Below are 23,046 nucleotides of genomic sequence, written 5' to 3'. Positions count from 1 at the left end.
AGGAGGCCAAGATCCGCTTTTGATCGTCGAGCCAATGATGATGATCTGCAAGTAAACGTGGTTTAGTTTTAAACGTAGATTGTGCTAGTTTAAACCATCAGCTGACAATTGAAATGCATAATAAATGCAATCATACATTAGATTGAACGGGTTTAGTCAAACCAACTTCTGAGAAAGCGACCTATATTGTAAACTATGCAAGAATATGAGAAGGAGAAGCAGAAGAAGAAGAAGAAGATAGTGATAAATAAGAGGATTTGTGTGATCAGATGTTAATCAAATTGCATTGCATTATGTTTTATTTGCAGAAACTGGCATTCTTCAGTTAATCAAATTTGTTGTACTGTTTGCCAATCAAGATATTTAAACATCACATCGCTTTTTTCTTTCAATGAAATAAGTTTCATAATATTGCTGAAAATAATTCCCAGTGTTTTTCTACGACGCTACTAGCTGCATTTACATATTTTTGAGATAAATAATGAGAGGTGTGCTAGTATTATGTTTTTTCTTATTCTTAGTGCCAGAATGGATCCTTGTAATCTCTGTAAGAATAATATTTTAATATATTTCAATTTGAAAAATTATATCAGTTTAAAGCTTCACTGCTCAACACTTTTGTGAGAATCACTTTGAGCTGTTTGCATTTGAAGATCTAACTTCGGTACTGGTTTTATGATGCCAACACAACACAAAATTTGCAATATTTTCAATATTTGATAATCCTTATAATAGGAGACCCATAATTATCATCCTAGAAATCATAATAAATTTATTGTTATACTCATTCTCAGGCCTTCACTTCATAGAAAAAATCATTCAATAATATAAATGAATCAAGGAGACATTTGACTATCGTAGGCTACTCTATGTATTTGTGTAGGCCTATGTTTTATACATATTTTTGCAGGACTTCTTGAAAGTTTTATTATGTAGAATATAATATGGAGGGTACTATAATAGTCAACCGCACGAAAATGGTCCGACGGAAATTGGAACAGATGAGTTGATCAACGTTGTCCACAGCTGATTATAACTTAGATTAATTTAATTAAAATTTTTACTAGTAGTTCTGTGAACAGTAAACCTCACGCAGTATTCTCATCCACAAGTACCTGATTAAAACTATAGACCTTATGGGAATACAGCAATAGACTGGCTTCTCCACACATCTATGTAATCACTTGTCAGCTGATTTATGATGAATAATTCTATAGTCTGATTTTTACTCTAATATTGGCGTATGAAGGAGGCTTCTTTTTACTTTTATATTATCCTTGAAATGCAAAATTTCAAAACACCTTCTATATACGTCGACGCGCAATTAAAAAAGGAACATACCGGTCAAATTTCATGAAAATCTATTACCGCGTTTCGCCGTAAATGCGCAACATATAAACATTTAAACATTAAGAGAAATGCCAAACCGTCGACTTGAATCTTAGACCTCACTTCGCTCGCTCAATTATACACCTAACGAATTGGCAACATCTATGGGCACTACCTCCGTAAACAAAGCCATAGTGCATTCTGGTGACTTCAGCACAGGTAGGGAGGGCTCCTACACCAATATAATTTTGTTGATTTCAGCTGATCTATATCAGCTAGTGTTTTTATTGGCATAGGAGCACTACCTGTGCTGACGTCACCATCAACCACCTGTCATACACTATGGCTTCGTTTACAGAGTTATTGCTATGGGTTAGTTAGTACTCAGACGTTCCAATTTCCATCGGACTATTTTCGTGCGGTCAACTATAGTGATTCTATGTGATAAAAGTTTACAGTTTATTTTTTGTGCTCCGGTGTACTCTGTGATTGTGAGATCAATAATTAAAAATTGTCATCATCTCTTACAAATTACTCAGTTGCACAAAAGCCGGTTAAATTTTAACCGTGACTAATTTCACGAGAACCAATCAGAGCAGCCGTCTTTTCTCAAATACCTTTTCTGATTGGTTCTCGTGAAGTTAATTACGGTTAAAATTTAATCAGCTTCTGTGCAACCGGGCCTTAATGCTTCCAATTCAATCAATGCTGACAGTTTGAAGTGGATCTGAGTGTAATATTTTTTGCTATTTTCAACAACCAATATTTTCTTGAAATTTATGAAATCAGGGTTACTTAATTTTATTTATAAAATAGAATTATAGTACCCTTTAAATAATAAAATAGATCAAGAATACAAATTATTACAACTAGTTTCAGAGTTCACATACCATCTTCAGGTTATAAAATAAATTTCAAATAAAAAATCAATAAATTTGGAAAATGGTGTGAACACTGAAAATATAGTGCGGTCCACGTTATAATGACAGTATTTGATCAACTTTGGTTTTGCTATCCTTGTCTATCATTCGACAAAGCCGGTGGTACTATCCTTTTCTAGGTCCACAACAATGCCAATTATGTTTTTGACAGTGTAGAAATATAACTAATTAATGCGGAGAATCGGCAACGCTATTCTTATATATTCACCCACTGCCATTATAACGTGGACCTCACTATAGTTGTTATAATTTGTATGCTTAATCTATTATTTTCAAAAAAAGGGTACTGTAATTCTATTTTATAAACCAATATAATATTTATCAATATTTTCAAATTGATATTGATTCGATTTACACCGTGATTCAAAAAGAGTACCACAACTTTGAAAATTGATAACTCTGCAAAGAATAAACGGAGAGTAAAGCACTATCTGTCATCAATTTGAGGAAGCTCTGAAGTTTTTTCAGTTCCTTATTTAGTCCCATTGGCACTCATCTGTCCGTGCCTATTTGAATGAAAACTATCCGAGGCAATGGATCGGCTGCTAAGCAGCTCGAGACAGAGCACTTCATCACTGGCCTCCAAGAAGCCCTGACCTCACCCCCTGCGATTTTTTTCTATGGGGCTACGTTAAAGATAAAAGTGTATCGACCGCCTCTACCAGCTCATTGAGGAGCTCAAACAAGGAATAACAGCAGCTATACAAACTGTTACGCCCGATATGCTACTGAGGGTGTGCAACGAGTTCGAGTATCGTATTGATATCACTCGAGTGTCTGGAGGGGGTCACACTGAACATTTTTGTGAACTTGTTTTCTAGTGGGGAAAAACTTAATTTAATACTCTTCATTTTGATTTACAACCCAAGTTTCTATTATGTTTCCTTGATTAAATACAGATTTTCAAAGTTGTGGTATTCTTTTTGAATCACTCTGTATATTGATTTACTATATTTATGTTGATTCGATTGATCGATATGTGGACAGGGCCCTACAGGGCCAACGATAACCGACCAGAAGTCTGACGTGAAGAAGGACGTGGCTGACATCAATGCTGCTTCCCAGAAGGACAAAATCGATTTGCGAAAAATCATCGATATTTTGACCAAACGAACCGCCAAGCAGCGAATTGCCATCAAAAACAGGCTTACAACACCACCTATAAACAGGTAAACCAACCTTTACAAAACTTCTTATTTTTATTTTTTAAATTGTTTCATTAAAAAAACGGTACTGTAGTGTGATGAATAGTATAAATCTTGAATGAATATGAATAGTGAGATCCACGTTATAATGGCAGTGTTTGATTAGCAATGGTATATTGCTATCCTTGTCTATCATTCAACAAATTGCATAGCGCTATCTCTTTCTCGCTTTACTCTGTAGCCAGATCGTCTTTTAACAATGTAGGATTAATAAACAAAATATTTCATCTTAAATTATGAAAATTCATTTTGAAATTATTCAAAAATATAATTTCTTGCTTAATAAGATGTAATTAATTATTCTAAACGAGAATGAACAGTTAATATTACTTCACTTTTTGTGTAGTTGAGAAGTCGATATTGTGGTAATTATTCATATTGAATGAAAAAGACTAAGAAATTGTCAAAAAACTACAGATTTGAATCTGTGGTTTTTGACAATTTCTTAGTCTTTTTCTTGGAATATTACTTCAATAAACCTGTATCAGCTACAGTCTATAGAAGGCATTGACAAAACAGAGAATCGGCAACGGTTTTCTCCTATCTTTCTCCACTGCCATTAAAACGTGGACCTCACGATAGTAGATACTGTAGACTTGGATCTTCTACATAGTTTACCTTTCAGCACACCTTAATAATGAGAATGAATAAATGGCGTCTTAAAAAATACACTAATAATACCTATAAATAAAGACCTTCAAGGAACTAACGTTTTTGTTGTACAGTATAATATGACATACCAGTTTTTCTCCTATCTTTCTCCACTGCCATTATAACGTGGACCTCACTATAGTACATTAATTCACTCAATAAAATTTAGAGAGTAAATAGAAACCAAAAGTTTGTTGTTATTAAGTCCCGTGACTCCCATAAGTAATTAAAGATCATCTCTCCCCTCCTCATGGCGGCTTCATATCATTTGGAAACGATATAAGTACCAGAGGTTTAAAGAGCAAGAATTTTTCCAAAAACCTATTTGGAAACTACAGTCAAAATCTATATTAATAAAAGCGAAATGGCAATCACTCTCTGACTGACTCACTCACTCACTCGCAGAACTAAAAATCTACCGGACCAAAAACGTTGAAATTTGGTAGGCATGTTCAGTTGGCCCTTTAGAGGCGCATTAAGAACGGATTTGGAAAATTTCCAAAGATACGCCCAAAATCTGCGTTTTTCCAGCGTTTTCTCAGCTATATCGAGAAAATGAACAGAAAATTTTCAAATTCAGTACAGAAGCTAAGCTAGGGTGTAATAATGTTGTGTTGGCAGGAATTTGCAATGATGTCAAAGATACGCCCAAAATTAGCGTTTTTTGCTTTTTCTCAGCTTTATCGAGAACAAATTAACAGAAAATGTTCAAATTTAGTACAGAAGCACAGCTAGGGTGTAATAATGTTATGTTAGAAGGAATTTGCAATAACGTCGAAGATACGCCCAAAATTTGCGTTTTCTCAGTTCTTTCATCAAGTAATAGACAGAAAATGTTCAAATTTGGTACAGAGGTTTATCTAGGGTCTAAAAATTTTGTGATGAGGTGACTTTAATATTTCATCAAAGATACGTCCAAAATCAGCGTTTTTCTGCGTTTTCTCAGTACTTTGATTTTCTGATGGAATGAAGCATGCTCAAATGAAAAATGCAGGCGAGCGAAGCGAGCCCGCTGATCTCATTTTTGGACGATCCAGTCGGAGGTCCAGGGGGCGGAGCCCCCTGGCAAGACGGACATGGCGAGCGAAGCGAGCCTGACGGCTAGTCAACTATAAAGAATAATTATAATAGGGTATGAATGATTGGGTGTTTTCCCATCTTTTTAGTTGCATTTAATAATAATAATAATAATAATAATAATAATAATAATAATAAAATTCATTTGTTTAATCCATAGATTCATTTATTTCATTTTTTTTCAGGAACAACTCTCCTGTATTGAACCTATCTTTATTCCTACCAATAAAACAAAGAGCCTCTAAAATATATACACCTGGTAGTGGGAGAATCTTTTACTCTTTGAAATAATATCTACAACTTGCTCTAATAGATTCACCCACCATCACTCTAACTGCCCACTTTTGAATCCTAAATATATGTATTGCATGAGTTGAATTGCCCCAAAATATAACACCGTATGAAAGAAGAGAATGGAACACAGCAAAATAAACACTTCTAAGCGTTCCTGCATCCAGCAATTTCTTCACGGTTCTTAGAACAAATACTGCTGAGTTTAGTTTGCTTTTTAGCTGGTCTAAATGAGGTCGCCAGGAGAGTTCAGAGTCTAGCACTACTCCAAGTACCTTTGCTCGTTTGCTGAACCTATGTTTCCATCTCTCGTATCCAATACTGCTTCCCGAGCCGTCCTGAATGGAATCTGCATATTCTTATTGTAATTTAGTACCAACATATTTGAGGCCAGCCATTCTTCTAGTTTCTGAAGGGCTTCAGACACATATACATGGATATAAGAACTTGTCAAACATAAATTTACACAGAAGTTGTCTAGTACAGAGTAAAAATTGAATAACTGTAAAAAAATACATTTCATTAGTAAACTATGTTACCTGTTACAGTCTCTACCAGCCACCCTATCGGGCATCTCGGACGGTAAACTGAAGTTTTTGCTGATGAGACTGCTTTATTCTCCGGCCGAATATGCGGCGAGAACCATCAGATTTTCGCTAAAATTTGACCAAGATTGGTCCTACATGAGTGTTCTATGCACCACCAATGCTGATCAGCTGCATAAAATTGTCGATACTTACAAACGAGGTTGGTACTCTATTCAAATTTAAAAGAAAGGACTAAGGTACCTACGGTTGGTTGAAGCAAAATAATCAAAACTCTTCGGCTATTCATTCAAAAAAGATTTAAACATTGACATGATTGAGAGAGGCAAAACATGTGACCCCATGTTTTAACTACATTCCTCTCCCAAATTGAGACCAATATTATTTTAAATTTTGTTTGGACTCTTTGTCTTGAGGTGTGATCAAATCATATACAGAGTGGGTGATAAGTCCGAGAACTGCTTAATATCTCATACACAAAGGTAATTTGACGGTGGGTGTGATTGGAGATCCTACTAAAATTGAAAATACTACTTCACTATCACTTCAATAATCTGGTCCGCCATCTTGGATCCGCCATATTGAATGCAACTTTGTTTTTTTCAAATGGGAAGGTGGTCATGCAATACATGATTTCGATACGGAATTTCAAGAAAAAATGAATGACGAAAACCGCATATCGATATCTCAAACCGTTCTGAAGATATTCACATTATTAATCAGTACTATTCAAAGCAGAAAGGGGATGAAAAAGTATGTGAACGTCACAGTATCTCATGGAAAATAATGTGATTTCAAGGTGTGTGTGATTGGGGATCCTACTCAGACGAAGATACTACTTTTCTATGAATTCGAAAATCTGGTCCGCCAACTTGGATCCGCCATATTGAATGCAACTTAATTTTTTTTTAAATAGGAAGGTTGTTATGCGATTTTGTCAAAACAAAATGAACGACGAATACCGCGCATCGATATCTCAAACCGTTTCGAAGATATTCACATTATTAATCAATACCACTTATCAATTTCATTTCTGATTTGATGGTATTGAATTTTAATGTGAATATCTTCGAAACGGTTTGAGATATTGATGTGCGGTATTCGTAATTCATTTTGCCTTGAAATTCCGTATTGAAATCATGTATAATAAATATGACCACCTTCCTATTAAAAAAAAAAACAAAGTTGCATTTAATATGGCGGACAAGATTTTTGAAGTCATAGTAAAGTAGTATTTTTAATGTGAGTAGGATCCCCAAAACAAAATTGAAAATAATATTGGTCTCAATTGGGAGATATTTTCAACTATTTTGTATGTTCTGATTTTCTTCTCATCTTTCTCTTTCATAATTACTTTTTTTTGGGTACTGTACTCAATATTTTTGACGTGTCATATACTACCAAGCTTTGCTTGATTCTGTAGTGTTATATGACGAAAAGTAAACTAAACTGAGCCAAACTAAACTTCGGCTATTTATTCAAAACTGTCTTAATCATTGAAATGATAGAGAGAGAGAGAAAGAAAACAGATGAACCCTTAACTACAATCCTCTCCCAAAAATTGAGACCAATAATTTCAACTTATTTCCAATTTATTGGGTTCTTATGTCTTATTTTTGCTGATCATGCTCGTTAATTACAATATTCATCATCTAATATTCTTATAAAAATAGATGCTGTTGTTAAAATATTACAGTTTACAATCAGGACTTAGTTGATGAGCTTAACCAAAAAATGAAAATAGATTCAGGGAAAAAATTCTTGAGGCAAATGATAGAGCAAGTAACTGGTGAGGTGAGTCATTTAAATTATCAATTATATTAATAAAATTTAGAACAAATCGAATATTAATTAGAACATTTTCAATTTTAAACTCATTCCAATTTGCTTTGAGAAATGTTAACTCATCTGAGGGAAATGCTACACTCCCTAAAGGTTGTATTTTGGAAGATACCATATTTCTTCACTTTAAAATATTATTGAAACTAATACTGATTGGAACATGTGTCATATCGATAACAATTTTAATAACAATTGACAATGATTAGGAACATATTTATTATAAATACAGGTCATAATATTGACAAAAAATTCAAAATAGTTCACTTTTTTTATGTTTTTCACACGACATGCATTCAAATATTTAAGTAAATAATGAAATTCTTTTACTTACTGATTGTAGTACTTTCTACCGCCTCGCGATAATTTTCAACAGTGTTAAAGTAACACAGTAAGTAAAAGTTTTTGATTATTTACTTAAATATTTGACTGCATGTCTTGTGAAAAACATAGAAAAAACGTGGGTCAATACATCGCAGCTCGGAATGGATCAAGAAACCGTCACCTTCAAAATAGTTCTTCAAAGCGATAGTCAAAATAATTCAAATATAATTTCTATCAATATTAACGTAATATCTTTGGAGGTTTGGAGTCCATCTACTATTGAATATCCACAGTATGTTTCCCATGGTTTGACGTCTCATGAAGGGTGTATTCCCTTCATGGATTCTCAACAGTCAATTTTCAATGTTATAATGTATCTGCAATCATAATAATTGACCGAGCGAAGTGAGGTCTAAGATTCAAGTCGACGGTTTTGCATTTCTCTTCAAGTTTAATTTCGGGGCACCGAGCTTCGCTCGTTATTTATTTATTGACTTTTGATAAACCGAACACAATTCTTTAAAATGATTGGGGGAGTACTAACAGGAACAGCCCAAAACTGTTTCTTTCCCGGATTTTGATTTATACACTATAAATAGTCCAGAAAGTAGGTTATGTTCCATACACTTGAATTCAGGTTCAATTTTCTCTTAAAACATTTGGAAACGAAAAAAATTAGGATGAATTATCCTTTTAATGCCGTTCAGCGGGTTTTCCAAAGAATGAGACCTAGTGCAATCGAATCTTTATATCATATAACCTACTATGTTCCAAATTTCGTAAAAATCGTTAGAGCCGTAAAATGATTGGGGAAGTACTAACAAGCACAGCCCAAAACTGTTTCCTTCCCGAATTTTGATTTATACACTATAAATAGTCCAGAAAGTAGGTTATGTTCCATACACTTATATTCAGGTTCAATTTTCTCTTAAAACATTTGAAAACGAAAAAAATTAGGATGAATTATCCTTTTAATGTCGTTCAGCGAGCTTTCCAAAGAATGAGACCTAGTGCAATCGAATCTTTATATCATAAACCTACTATGTTCCAAATTTCGTGAAAATCGTTAGAGCCGTTTTCGAGATCCGTAAAACATAAATAACCAGATATAAAAATAGCCAGATATAAAAAAAAACAGATATTAAAATAGCCAGATATATAAATACCGTACAAAAATTACTCGCTTAATACTAATATAATAGGATTATATAATATAATATACTAGTATAATAGGATTTGTTTATATATTCCGCATTTACAGCGAAACGCGGTAATAGATTTTCATGAAACTTGACAGGTATGTTCCTTTTTAAATTGCGCGTCGACGTACCACGTACCTATATACAAGGTTTTTGGAAATTTTGCATTTCAAGGATAATATATTAGAGTAAAAATCAGACTATAGAATTATTAATCATAAATCAGCTGTCGAGTGGATTATAAATTGCATGCAATGACGCATGCAATCACAGCCACCTCTAATACAAGGCCCTGGCCTACGATATTGCAACTTCGCAGTGTAAAGGTCTATAATATCTAATACATACCTAGTTGGTGAAAAAGATTTTTAAAATATACCAGCTGATCTTTTTCAGGACAGGACAGGACAGGACAGGACAGAATTTCCTCTGTTGGACAGTATTATAGGAGACTGTGGTTTATAACTGCGCGAGGTCTACTCTTCACAGAACTACTAGTCAATTGATTGAAAAATCGCTTCAATTTTATCACTTCATATGAATCTATTTTTAATTTGTGTAAATTTGTTGTAGGTTCAAAACGGACGTCCTGTCAATGGCTCAGATCCGAATAAATTTGATAGTCAAATGGGCTGTATTCCAACTAAAGGAGGTAAGAATGCCTAATTTTCATTATTATTATTTCTTCTTCTTCTTCTTCTTCTTCTTCTTCTTCTTCTTCTTCTTCTTCTTCTTCTTCTTCTTCTTCTTCTTCTTCTTCTTCTTCTCTCTTCTTCTTCTTCTTCTTCTTCTTCTTCTTCTTCTTCTTCGTCTTCTTCTTCTTCTTCTTCTTCTTCTTCCTTCTTCTTCTTCTTCTCTTCTTCTTCTCTTCTTCTTCTTCTTCTTCTTCTTCTTCTTCTTCTTCTTCTTCTTCTTCTTCTTCTTCTTCTTCTTCTTCTTCTATCCACCGCAGGCAGTCAATGCCAGCACCATTCTTATTCCGATTCGACATTAGTATAAAATTCTTACGAAACTCATCTATTTTTTATATCAATTATATCAACTCTTGGACTAAAAATTGAAACCGAAAAGAATTTACAACAGAAATATCGAATTTATTCATTTCAAAGTACCGGGTGATTCAAAAGGACTTTACAACTTTGAAAATTCATATAAATCTTATTAAACGAGGTACAGCGCTGGTTTTGGTGTAGTTTTAAAGGAAAACACTCCAAGTTTTGACTCGCGTAGTCCGCTAGTGCCTGGTCGCGCCGCACAAGCGCTAGTGGCAGTTACGTCGTGCTATAGTGTGGTCCAAGTTATAATGGCAGTGGATGAAGACAGAAGAATAGCGATGCCGATTCTCTGCATTAATTAATTATATTTCTACACTCAAAAACATAATTGTGGACCTAGAAAAGGATAGTATTACCGCCTCTGTCGAATGATAGACAAGGATAGCAAAATCAAAGTTGATCAAATACTGTCATTATAACGTGGACCTCACTATAGCTGTTTGTTTTGGTTTTGAAAAACGGCATAGTGTTCCTTGATATGTTGCAAAAATGTTTGATACCACAGATCGATGATGATGACCGAGAACGAATGTTTTCTTTATGCAAGATGGCGCACCACCACACTATCTGACTGAGGTCCGGGATTTTCTTAATGACCGCTTTCCAAATCAGTGGATTGGCCGTAATGCGCCAAATGCATGACCCCCTCGTTCCTCACACCACGGAATAAACATACCAGTAGTGCTTCTCTACTCTGTGCTCACACCTAACCCCGCTGGATTTTTTCTAGTGGGGTTTCATAAAAGATATGGTGTAGGTACCTCCTTTGCCAGCCAATCTAACTGAACTTAGAGCAAGGATTTACGCTGTTGAGCAAGTTACACCTGAAATGCTAGTGCGAGTCTGGGAAGAAATCGACTATCGATGGGATGTCTGCAGGATAACCAACGGAAGTCACATAGAACATCTTTAGTCTATATATTATACTAGCCGTCAGGCTCGCTTCTCTCGTCATATCCCTCTAGCCAGATCCGCCCCATGGATCCCCGACTGGATCGTCCAAAAATGAGATCAGCAGGCTCGCTTCGCTCGCCTGCATTTTTCATTTGGGCATTTTTATCATATGTTAGAAGAATCCAGTCGGTGGTCCAGACTAAACGTCTGGCTAAACGGATATGGCGAGCGAAGCGAGCCTGACGGCTAGTAATATATAATATTTCCAGGAATAGCTTTGATTGAAGTTGCAGTGCCCAATCAATTTTTCCGCGATAAATGCATTTCAATCTTCAACTTGGTGCCAACCTAACAAAGTCAACTCAACTTGATGCCAACCTGACAAAATTATTAATTTAGCTGCCAGTTAACAACTGTTTCGAAGAGGTATTCTATCTAGATTGTAGTTCTGTAGTAACATATGATATGGACATTTCAATTATAATTAAGAGATTGGGAGAAGAAGAATATACATGCTAAAAGACGAACTTTAAACCCTTAAAAACAACCCTTAGAGTTAAAATATTGCCAAAAGATTTCTTAGTGCGCCTCTAAAGGGCCAACTGAGCATACCTACCAAATTTGAACGTTTTTGGTCCGGTAGATTTTTAGTTCTGCGAGTGAGTGAGCCAGTCAGTCAGTGAGTGAGTGCCATTTCGCTTTTATATATATATATATAGATAAAAGCGAAATGGCACTCACTCACTGACTGACTGGCTCACTCACTCACTCACTCACTCGCAGAACTAAAAATCTACCGGACCAAAAACGTTCAAATTTGGTAGGTATGTTCAGTTGGCCTTTTAGAGGCGCACTAAGAAATCTTTTGGCGATATTTCAACTCTAAGGATGGTTTTTAAGGGTTTAAAGTTCGTCTTTTAGCATGTATATTCTTCTTATTTTAATATCTTAAAATTAAAATTGAAAAAAGGCCATACCACATATTAATATAGAACTATAATCTAGAGAGAGTACCTCTTCGAAACAGTTGTTCTGGTAACTAAATTAAAAATTTTGTCAGGTTGGCATTAGGTTGAGTTGACTTTGTTAGGTTGGCACCAAGTTGAAGATTGAAATGCATTTATCCAGGACCTCCTAAATACCAATTTATCCAGTACCTCCTAAATACCTATTTAGGAGGTCCTGATTTATCGCGGAAAAATTGATTGGGTACTGCTTCTTCAATCAGAGCTATTCCTGGGAATATTATAGTATCCTGATAATAGACTAGAATCCAAGCCATCAAATTATAGTGTCGTAATAAGTTATTCAACATAGATGAAAATATTCTGAGTATTGCCAATTCTTATTTTATAACATCAACAAGCATTCTACAACTAAATGAAGAAGTTCAGTCGCTGATATGATTTAATTATTTCAGGACATTGTTCAATTGATAAGAACGGAGACCTGTTCAATTTGCTGACATTGAACAGCTTTCAGCACATCGGTCAATTCATGGAGTATTATTACAACCACAATGACCAGCACCAAGCTGTCTACGATTTGATGAGTGAAAACTGTGGCGAAGGCGAGACCAAACAGGGCTATTTGAAAATACGTGAGTGTAATAATTGTCTAATTTTTTGGTAATAGTTGATAGACTAGAGTCTAGATTATAATAAAATAAAGGAAATAATTGGCTTATACATGTACGTGATAGGAAATTCACGAATGACACATCATCACGTCTCAACTACTCAACTGATTAAAATTCTTCAATGTTGTTTTCCATCACGAACTGCTTATTATTAAATCACTTTTTGCTATTAGAAAAAACGACTAGCAGTCAGTTATTTTACAATAAATGAATTAATCACTCACTTTGACAACGAAATCTTTCGGCAGGTTCGCCATCTTCTTGTTTGTCAAGAATATTTGTTTAATAATTTGTTTAAAAATCAATTCATTTATTGTAAAATATGTGACTGCTAGTTTTTTCTAATAGCAAAAAGTGATTCAACTGATTAAACTTGAAATTTTGCATATAAATTTCTTATACATGTTTTAGAAAAGAATATTATGATCACCCCAACATATATATATTATAGTGGGGTATCATAATTAGGACTAGTCTATTATTAGCAACTTTTGTATGCATAATATAATAATTATATATATGTTATGTCAATAAACTCCTCTGGTTGTAATTCATTGGCGATCAGAGAAATTATTATTATTTCGAACTCATAATCCAAATTTGGGAGAGGAATATCAAATGGTTCGCCAGTTTTTGCTCTTCCAATTCAATTCCGTTTATTCAATTCAATTTCAATTCACAATACAAAGCACAATATACATAGGCAACATATCTAAAAACAAATTTGTGAATATTTTCCCCACATAGACGGATATGTGTGTGGGGAATGAGTAACAGTACAAGAAGTAGCCTAAAATAAAATAATAATAAGTATAATATATATATATTTATATATATGAATGATAATAATAATAATAATACGAAAGAAAAATCCCATCAGTAAGCAAGGTCAGAGAAGAAAGATATTGAAGAGAAAGAAAACTTCCATGTAACGCTTAATAGATTAAAAGAAAAGGCGAACGAGAGAAGAAAAAATAAAAAGGAAGAAAATCAGCAATAGATGCAGATGTGAGAGATTGTTAGATGGAAATAAATGGTGACAAAAGATTTCTCGGTACTGGAAAGGCAACAAAGGAGATGAAGATCCAAGCTATTCGATCATTATGAATATGACAAAAAAGCGAATTCAGAGACATGTTAACGGTCGTCCAACTGAAATAAAACGTAGTTTTCAGGTCTAAGTCAGCCTAAAGAAAATGTTCCTATCAACCCAACTCTGTATATCTGAGAGTAATAATTTGGTTATATTTCTGTAAACAAAGCCTATTGGTATTTTGTTGATTAAGTAATATATTACAATAGTACGGAAGTTGATGTCTGCATATTGTGAGTTTTGTGAAGTGTATGTTAAATCTATTTGTGTTATTTGCTCGAATTTTCCAATATTATTTCATTTATGATGAATAATTTTGCACTAATGAATAAATAAATATTCTCATAGATTTAGTAACATATCATTTTTATAAGTAGTAATTTTGTACTACCTAATGAATAAATGTTCTCATAGATTTATTGAAAATCTGATCAATTCGAAACCATTTTTTGTTGAATTTGTTTTGCAGTGAGATTTGCATTTGACCCGGTGGCGTATTCAGCGGTAGAACTGTACGACGGTCTGACGTCACAGCGTGACAGTCGCGATGGAATGGATCGCATCATCATATCGAGGAGTGAAGTCGATTTGTTCGACGTGCAGAACTCTTTCTTTCTCATCTACGACAATGCCACAGTAGCGGCTACTATTGACGTCAGTTCACTAATTTATCAATAATTATTATTAAATCCCGAAAATAATTAAATCAATAGGCTAATAACAACTAGTAGCTCTGTGATCAGTAGACCTCACGCAGTATTCTCATCCACAAGTACCAGATGTCAACTGTTTTAAATGTTAACAAACTCAGTTCACGTTTGAATTTGCATTCCATATGATGTAATTCATCCAGTTCCGTGATGATCTTTCTATCTGATGAAAATTATTTTTTTAGAATCAAAAATATTATAATTTCTGCAGCATTATTTAGTTCATTTGTTTATTTTTATTCACCTATTAAATTAGTTTTTTCGAATGTGAGAATATTGATACTGATGGGCACGCATAATAATACCATGACTGCAAAACAAAATATTGAAACCAAAAAGACCTTAAAGCTACGATTAGACCAAATTTATCAAGAAAATGTTAATAACTCAATCCTTTTAGATTATATTAGATTGAACATAACTTATCATACACATAATGAACATATGTGTTTGTCAACTTCCGTTCAATCTAATAGAATCTATAAGGATTAAGTTATAACCATTTTGTTAATAACTTTGGTGTAAACCCAGCTTAAAGATGTCTTTGATTGAAACTATGGACCTTATACAAATATAGTAATAGACTGGCTTCTCCACACATCTGTGTAATCACTTGTCAGCTGATTTATGAAGAATAATTCTATAGTCTGATTTTTACTCTAATATTGGCGTATGAAGGAGGCTCCTTTTTCCTTTTATATTATCCTTGAAATGCAAAGTTCCCAAGAACCTTGTATATACGTCGACGCGCAATTTAAAAAGGAACATACCTGTCAAATTTCATGAAAATCTATTACCGCGTTTCGCCGTAATTGCGCAACATATAAACATTTAAACATTAAGAGAAATGCCAAACCGTCGACTTGAATCGTAGATCTCACTTCGCTCGGTTAATAATTATTAGCCTATTGATTTTCTTGTTTTAGAACACAAACTTGGCTTAAAACTCAAACTAGGTTCAGAACCCAAACTTTCATTAGAACCCAAACTTTGTTTAGAATTCAAACTTGGTTTGGCTAATGATTAAATAATAACTTTTCATAAGTGAGATTAAGGCCCTGTTGCACAACAGCCGGTTAAATTTTAACCTTGATTAATTTCACGAGAACCAATCAGAGAAGGCGTTTTTGAAAAGACGGCTTCTCTGATTGGTTCTCCTGGAATTAATCACGGTTAGAAAGCGTTTTTGAAAACACGGCTTCTCTGGTTGGTTCTCCTGGAATTAAACACGGTTAAAATTTAACCGGCTGTTGTGCAACCGACACTATTTTTTTTTAATTTGTTAATTATTTAGTATTTATTATATCTACATTGTTAGAAAACGATCTGGAAACGTTGCAGACCTAGAAAAGGATAGTGCTATCTGCTTTGAAGAATGATAGACAAGGATAGCAACACCGATGTGGATCAGTTACTGCCATTATAACATGGATATCACTATTCAGTCTAACAGTAGTTGCTTCTATTGACGTGGGATTTCTTCAATTCCCTTTTATATAATGTAAATTTCAAAAATTAAAGTGGACTCTAGATCTCTCATCTCTATTAAATTGAGATTCACTATAATATCATTTATGATTTCTGGATTATTTCATCATTGATTTTCTTATTCACTAATTTTTTATTTCATATATTTTTCCAGACCATCTATGGAACCCACGACCCCGATTACACATACGCATTGAAGAATATACTCACTGGGAATAAAGTTTGAAAAGAAATAATGTTTTTATCTTACATAATAATCATTATTTATAATGTGCTGTTTTAAATAATATTTATAAAACTGATAAATTTCATTTCAGTTTTTAAGTGTGTTCTTAGTTTCACGTTTGTCGTTTTCCAATATTTCCTTCATGGCGCCTGAATAGAAAAATAAAATAAAAATATTTTTTGAAAAATGACAAAAATTGTAATAAGCTACATTGATTTTGTGAAGTCACTGATTTAAGAAAAAGTTGAAACTTAGGAAAATCCTTGAAGTTTTAGTTTGAATTCTACAATATTCTATATTTGAACTATTTCTAAATTCTCCTAGAAACATTCAACCCAGCAGTAATCTTCAACATTAATTTATTTGAATATTGTCATCATGATTTGTGTCATCATAAATTATTGTCGAGTCCTCATGGATGTGTTTGTTCTCATAAATTTTTCTCATGAATAATGATGCCTACCTTTTTTAGAAATTCAGGACCGGTTTCCGAGCTCGGATTTGGCTAAGTTCTAGACTTTAAACAGCTGGCGTCAGAAAATTGGCTTCGCGAAAGGGGGCATAGTCATAGTCTACGTTTAAATTAAATTTCGAAAAACTAAAAAATTGAACACAAAATGAAATAAAGTGAAAATAGTGTAAAGTTTCAGCTATTTTGAATTGTTTAGGAATGATTAATATCATCAAGGAAAAACGTTTCCAATTATAGAAATAAGAAAATAAAGATTTTATCATAAAAACTGCGTCCACGCCCCGTTTCGGAAAGCCAATTTTCTGACTCCAGCTGTTTAAAGTCTAGGACTTAGCTAAATCCAGAGCTTGGTAACTGTCCCCAAAGATCTAAACTGTATTTGTAACCCTGAGATTACTTTACTATCAAACTAAACTTGAAAACACATCATATTCAATCACGTACTAGTAGTTCTGTGAACAGTAGACCTCGCGCTCAGTAAGTTACATTGATCTGTTGTTGTTTTCCCAAAAAAATAATAAATAATTTATCAATTTAAAATGTCTAGAAAAAATCCTAAATAAACATAGAGCTTTCTGTCCTATCGTACCGTGACGTGTCGTCCTGGAATGTGAGTGTGAGCGCTGTTATCAGGTCTGGTGCAACTGGCTACAACGTTGATGGAAAGATACATTTTCAAGATGTTCGATGTTTTTGAACGGGTAGTATTATAGTCCACCAAACAGCTGATTTATGATCAATAATTCTATAGTCTGATTTTTACTCTAAAGCTGCGTACAGATTTACGCGCCGCGAACATGAGCAATTTACTTTTAATCAGCTGATACCAAGCTTTTTATATCTGTATCTAACCGTTTCTGTAAAAAAATATATATAATCAGCTGATTAAAAGTGAATTGCTCATGCTCGCGGCGCGTATATCTGTACGCACCTTAATATTGGCGTATGAAGGAGGCTCCTTTCTCCTTTTATATTATTCTTGTAATGCAAAATTTCCAAAAACCTTGTATATACGTCGACGCGCAATTTAAAAAGGAACATACCTGTCAAATTTAATGAAAATCTATTACCGCGTTTCGCCGTAAATGCGAAACATATAAACATTAAGAAAAATGCCAAACCGTCGACTTGAATCTTAGATCTCACTTCGCTCAGTCAATTAGAGAAGAAGAAAGAAGAAGAAGAAGTAGTAGGAGAAGAAGAAGATAATGATACATAAAAGGATTTGTGTGATCAGATGTTAATCAAATTGCTAGCATTCTTCTGTTAATCAAATTTTTGTAGTGTTGCCAATCAAGCTATTCAAACACAACCACATGCTATCTCCTTACAATGAAGAATCTTTCATATAACATTGCTGGAAATAATTCCCAGTGTTTTTTTACGTTCAAGTTGAAATCACATATTTTTGAGAAAAATAATGAGAGGTGTTCTAGTATTATGTTTTTGCTTATTCTTAGTGCCAGAATGGATCCTTGTTAACTCTGTAAGAATAATATTTTAATATATTTGAATTTGAAAAATTATATCACTTTGAAGCTTTACTGCTTCACACTTTTGTGATATTTACTTTAAGCTGTTTGCATTTGAAGATGTAACTATGGTAGGCTATTGTTTTTATGATGCCAACACGACACAAAATGTGCAATATTTTCAAGTTAAAATTTTTTCATGAGCCCCTATCAACCTAAAGATCATAATCAATGCAATTTGTATAGAATAGAATAGAATGACTGCTTTTATTTTATACCTGGGAGGGCGAAGTTAGGGCGCAGTCGGCCCTCTCTTACACTTAACCCTCCAATAAAATACGAAATTATAATTTAACAAGCAATACTCAGTGAAATAAAATAATACAAAACGATATTTTAAATGAAAAAAGTAAAAAAATTATTATAATATAATAAGTGGAGTAGTTGAATAAACTTGAAAGTCGAGCATTCTTAAAATGTAAAATAACAAAGATCTGTTGGGAAATAAATACAACATTTTTGACGGAATGATAGGATCAATGAAGCAAAAAAGAGCAATATGGCTACAAACCTTATAAGCAAGATGAGAAAATTAGGAAATTAATAAATATACTTCTAGCATGAAATTAATTTTGAGAGAGAAAAAAAGTATTTTTTATATCTGTCTTTTAATTATTACAGTATACAGATGGAATTTACAGCATTTAATTTGGATTTTCGTTCAACAATAATAAATTATTAGCAATTTGTATACTTCATCTCAGGCCTTTACTCCATAGAAAAAAAATGAATAAATCATTCAATATAAATTAGTAAATAAGGAGAATTTGACTATCATAGGGTACTTTTTCTATTTGTTTTGTACTATGTTTTACACTTATTTATTTTCGCTGGGCTACCTTATAGGTTTATTATGTAGAATATAATATGGAGGGTACTATAATAGCATAGCCACCTCTAATACTGGGCCGCGGCCTACGATATTGCAACGTCGCAGCGTAGGCCTTTAATCTAATACCCTACATGATTGGTGAAAAAGATCAGCTGGTATTTTTTAACCAATCATGTATTAGATTCTAGGTCTACACTGCGACGTTGCAATATCGTAGGCCGCGGCCTTGTATTAGAGGTGGCTATGAAAATAGTCAACCGCACGAAAATAGTCCGATGTAAATTGGAACAGATGAGTTGATCAACGTTGTCCACAGCTGATTGTAACTTGAATGAATTTAATTAAAATTTTTATTATACACCTGACGAATTTACAACATCTATGGGTGAGGAAGTAGGCTACTCAGCTGTTCCAATTTCCAATTTTCATCGGATTATTTTCGTGCGGTCAATTATAGTGAGTGATCTGATAAAACTTAACAGGTTATATATTTTGAGTACTGGTGTACAGTCCGGGTCCTGTAGCTTTGCCTGTCGGCGGAGGGTCACTAGACTATAGATCATGTATTAGAGGTGGCTATGCTATAATACTACCCGTTCAAAAACATCGAACATTCTTGAAAATGTATCTTTCCATAAGCAACAGATGCTCATTTGTATCTTCTCGAAAGCAACGTGTGTTGCATCCGAAAAGATACACAACATTTCAGTTGATATTCGTTCAAAACATGCTTTTTCTATTGTTGGTGATGTAGTTGGTCTCCCATTCATAATAATTAATAACAGCTATGAAGAATCTCTGTGAGTAGGGAGCTTCCTTCAAGGAAGCTCTGTAGGGAGCTTCCTCTATCTAGGGTCTCTGAAGCTGATTGATGTTGTTCAAAGCCCTAACTATTACCCCGCGAACCATACCTTGCCAGCCTATATGCCACGGTGGCAAAGCTACAGCACGCGTACTGTACCACTACCTCCGTCATTAATAATTAATAATTTTTATTTCCATAAAGATGTGTACAAAAGAACAGAAAACAAAGCCATAGTGCATTCTGGTGACGTCAGCACAGGTAGGGCTCCTACACCAATATATCTTTGTTGATTTCAGCTGATCTATATCAGCCAGTGTTTTATTTATAGGTGTATGAGCCCTACCTGTGCTGACGTTACCATCAACCACCTGTCATGCACTATGGCTTTGTTTAGGGAGGTACAGTAGTGACTGTACTCGGCTATTGTAAGATTAATTTCAACACACTTTTTTATGTATTTTAACACGACATGCAGTCGTGTTAATTATTAAGTGAATAGTCACTAGACTATTGAAAATGATCGCTAGACGATCGAAAGTACTTCAGTCAGTGAGTAAAAGTATTTAATTATTTACTTAATAATTGACTGCATGACGTGTTCAAATACATAAAAAAGTGTGTTAATACAAAGCAGCTCGGAATGCATCACCATTAATTTCAAATGGACATCATCCAATTCAATCAATGCTGACAGTTTTAAGTGAATCTGAGTATAATATTCTTTGTTTGGATCGACAACCAATATAATATTAATCAATATTATTAAATCGATATTTATTCGATATATCAATATTTCAAAATCGATGTTGATATATCGAATTATGAAATCGATGTTAATATAACGATTTATAAAATCTATGTTTATATATCGATATTGATTTACTAAATTAATGATGATTTGATTAATCGATATGTGGACAGGATCCTACAGGGCCAACGATAACCGACCAGAAGAATGACGTGGAGAAGGACGTGAATGACATCAATGCTGCTTCCCAGAAGGACAAAATCGATTTGCGAAAAATCATCGATATTTTGACCAAACGAACCGCTACGCAGAGAATTGCCATCAAACAAGCCTTCAGCACCGTCTATAAAAAGGTAAACCAACCTTTAAAATACTTATCTCATTTTTATTTTTTAAATTGTTTCATAACATGTAAGGGTAGAAGTCTTGGTGTCACCCCGACAAATTGTTCCCCCGTCAGGATGTCACCTCTGAACCGGTTTTTGGAGGTGACCGGTTGACGCCGACAACTTGTCTCCTCTCTTACGGGGTGACCACTTGACGCAAGCGAGCAAGGTGATACTCTGTCGTGTACGGTCCTGACAGGATGGAACCTGCCATTCCAGTAGGTGACATGCTAACGGAGGGTCAAGTTGACGGTAGCGATATATTTCGGCGAGGGGATAAGCTGTCGCCTGTGCTCAAAATTTCGAGGTGACAAGTTGACGGGGTGACACCCTGTCGCGTACCCGTTGAATAACAGGAGTCTCGAATGATTGGTATAGCAGCAGAGTTCTCAGGTCACACCTGAGTAAATAAACAAATCATAACTCTTTCCTTTTTATACAGTATTATTTGGGAACGATATAGGTACCTAAGGTTTAAGGCTGTGCAAAGGCTAAAAATAAACATTCTAATCGGGTTATTTTTCAAAGTTTTCCGATTCGTATATCATCAAGCTATCAAAATGAAAAAGTTTTCTGAGGAAAATTACTTTTTGAGATATGAGCGACTGAAGTTTGAATTTTTGGGACAGAGCATTTCAAATTCGGTACGATATAAATCCATGAGATTTAGAGGATGGATTCCTCATGGTATTGTTGATCTAGTAGGCCTAAAACAAAAATTTTCTGAAAATATCAATTTTTTGAAAGAAAAGAAAGAAAGAAAGAAAGAAATATTTATTGCCAAAATTATTAAACAAACTTTACAAATGTGAAAAATATAAAAATTCTCATATACAATACATTACAAAAACTTAAAATTAAAATATTTTCCATTTCAAAATCGATTATAATATTATCATTGGCGTTACCAGCAAAACTAAGTAGTTTGAGCGATGGCAACGAGTAATCAGTCGGCTATAATTAGTGGCTTGAGATTCAGTCGAAAATAGAAAAAATATAAATCTATTTTTGAAAAGTTCTTCAATTTACCAAAAATAACTAGGCGTGCTCATATTAGAAGAAACATATTAGTGAATATTGTGTTGAACAGTAATGTACATAGTTATAAAACTAGGCATAGAAATAATATTAGAGTCAATTATTGTCTGTATGCAGGGTCGCAAAAGAATTGGTAATACATGTCTATTAAATTTTTTAATGCTCTCCCTAATGACATAAGAGAAATTGACTGTGAGAGTTTTAAACGTTATTTAAAGAATTTGCTAGTTGGAAAATGTTTATATAAGGTAGAAGAGTTTTTCGAAATTCAATTTTGAATGTTATTTGTTTAAATGTTTGTTTTTGGACTTGTTAGTGATAAGCAATTGAATTTAAAAATAAAATGTGATATATGTATATATTATATTTATATATTATATTTATATATTAAGACATGATATTAGACTATTGTAAGCTTGAACTGACGTTGCTGAAAATGACATTTTTATGTTTTTGACAATAAATTATTTATTTCGCTTTATGTTTTTGTCATCTAAAGCAAAACATATAATTTTCATTATCACTGTTTTTTATTTTTAGATACGTTTTGTAATAATATTATGTTGTGCGGAATAAATTATTTTTTGAATTGAAAAAATTGAAATAACTGAACTAAAAGTTATTTCTGGCTATTTTTAGTAAATTGAATAACTATCTTAAAAATTGATATTTTCAGAAAATTTTTGTTTTACTAGATCAACAATACCATGAATAATCCATCCTCTAA

At 33.7% G+C, this 23,046-nt stretch overlaps 1 protein-coding gene across 5 annotated transcripts in view; it reads left to right on the top strand.

Annotated features, from left to right (window-relative positions):
- Positions 1-392: 392 nt before the first annotated feature.
- The window catches only part of LOC111055068 (annexin A6), a 47,198-nt gene continuing 24,544 nt past the window's right edge, over positions 393-23,046 (top strand). The window contains exons 1-8 of one of the 5 annotated variants that reach the window (XM_039436421.1): positions 393-488; positions 3,258-3,439; positions 6,043-6,241; positions 7,736-7,833; positions 9,975-10,053; positions 12,771-12,950; positions 14,552-14,736; positions 21,069-21,248. In XM_039436421.1, coding sequence (XP_039292355.1) covers positions 6,097-6,241; positions 7,736-7,833; positions 9,975-10,053; positions 12,771-12,950; positions 14,552-14,736; positions 21,069-21,248 — 867 coding nt within the window. In that variant the 5' untranslated portion in view covers positions 393-488; positions 3,258-3,439; positions 6,043-6,096. Of the gene's footprint in view, positions 548-3,093; positions 3,440-6,042; positions 6,242-7,735; positions 7,834-9,974; positions 10,054-12,770; positions 12,951-14,551; positions 14,737-21,068; positions 21,249-23,046 lie in introns of those variants that run through there. The other 4 variants (XM_039436422.1, XM_039436420.1, XR_005572275.1 and 1 more) reach the window with 4 other exon arrangements.

This window comes from Nilaparvata lugens, chromosome 10 (genome assembly GCF_014356525.2).
Source record: "Nilaparvata lugens isolate BPH chromosome 10, ASM1435652v1, whole genome shotgun sequence".
Classification (NCBI taxonomy): Eukaryota; Metazoa; Arthropoda; class Insecta; order Hemiptera; family Delphacidae; genus Nilaparvata; species Nilaparvata lugens.
Note: the sequence above shows the minus strand (reverse complement) of the source record. Positions and strands in the feature narration are given on the sequence as shown.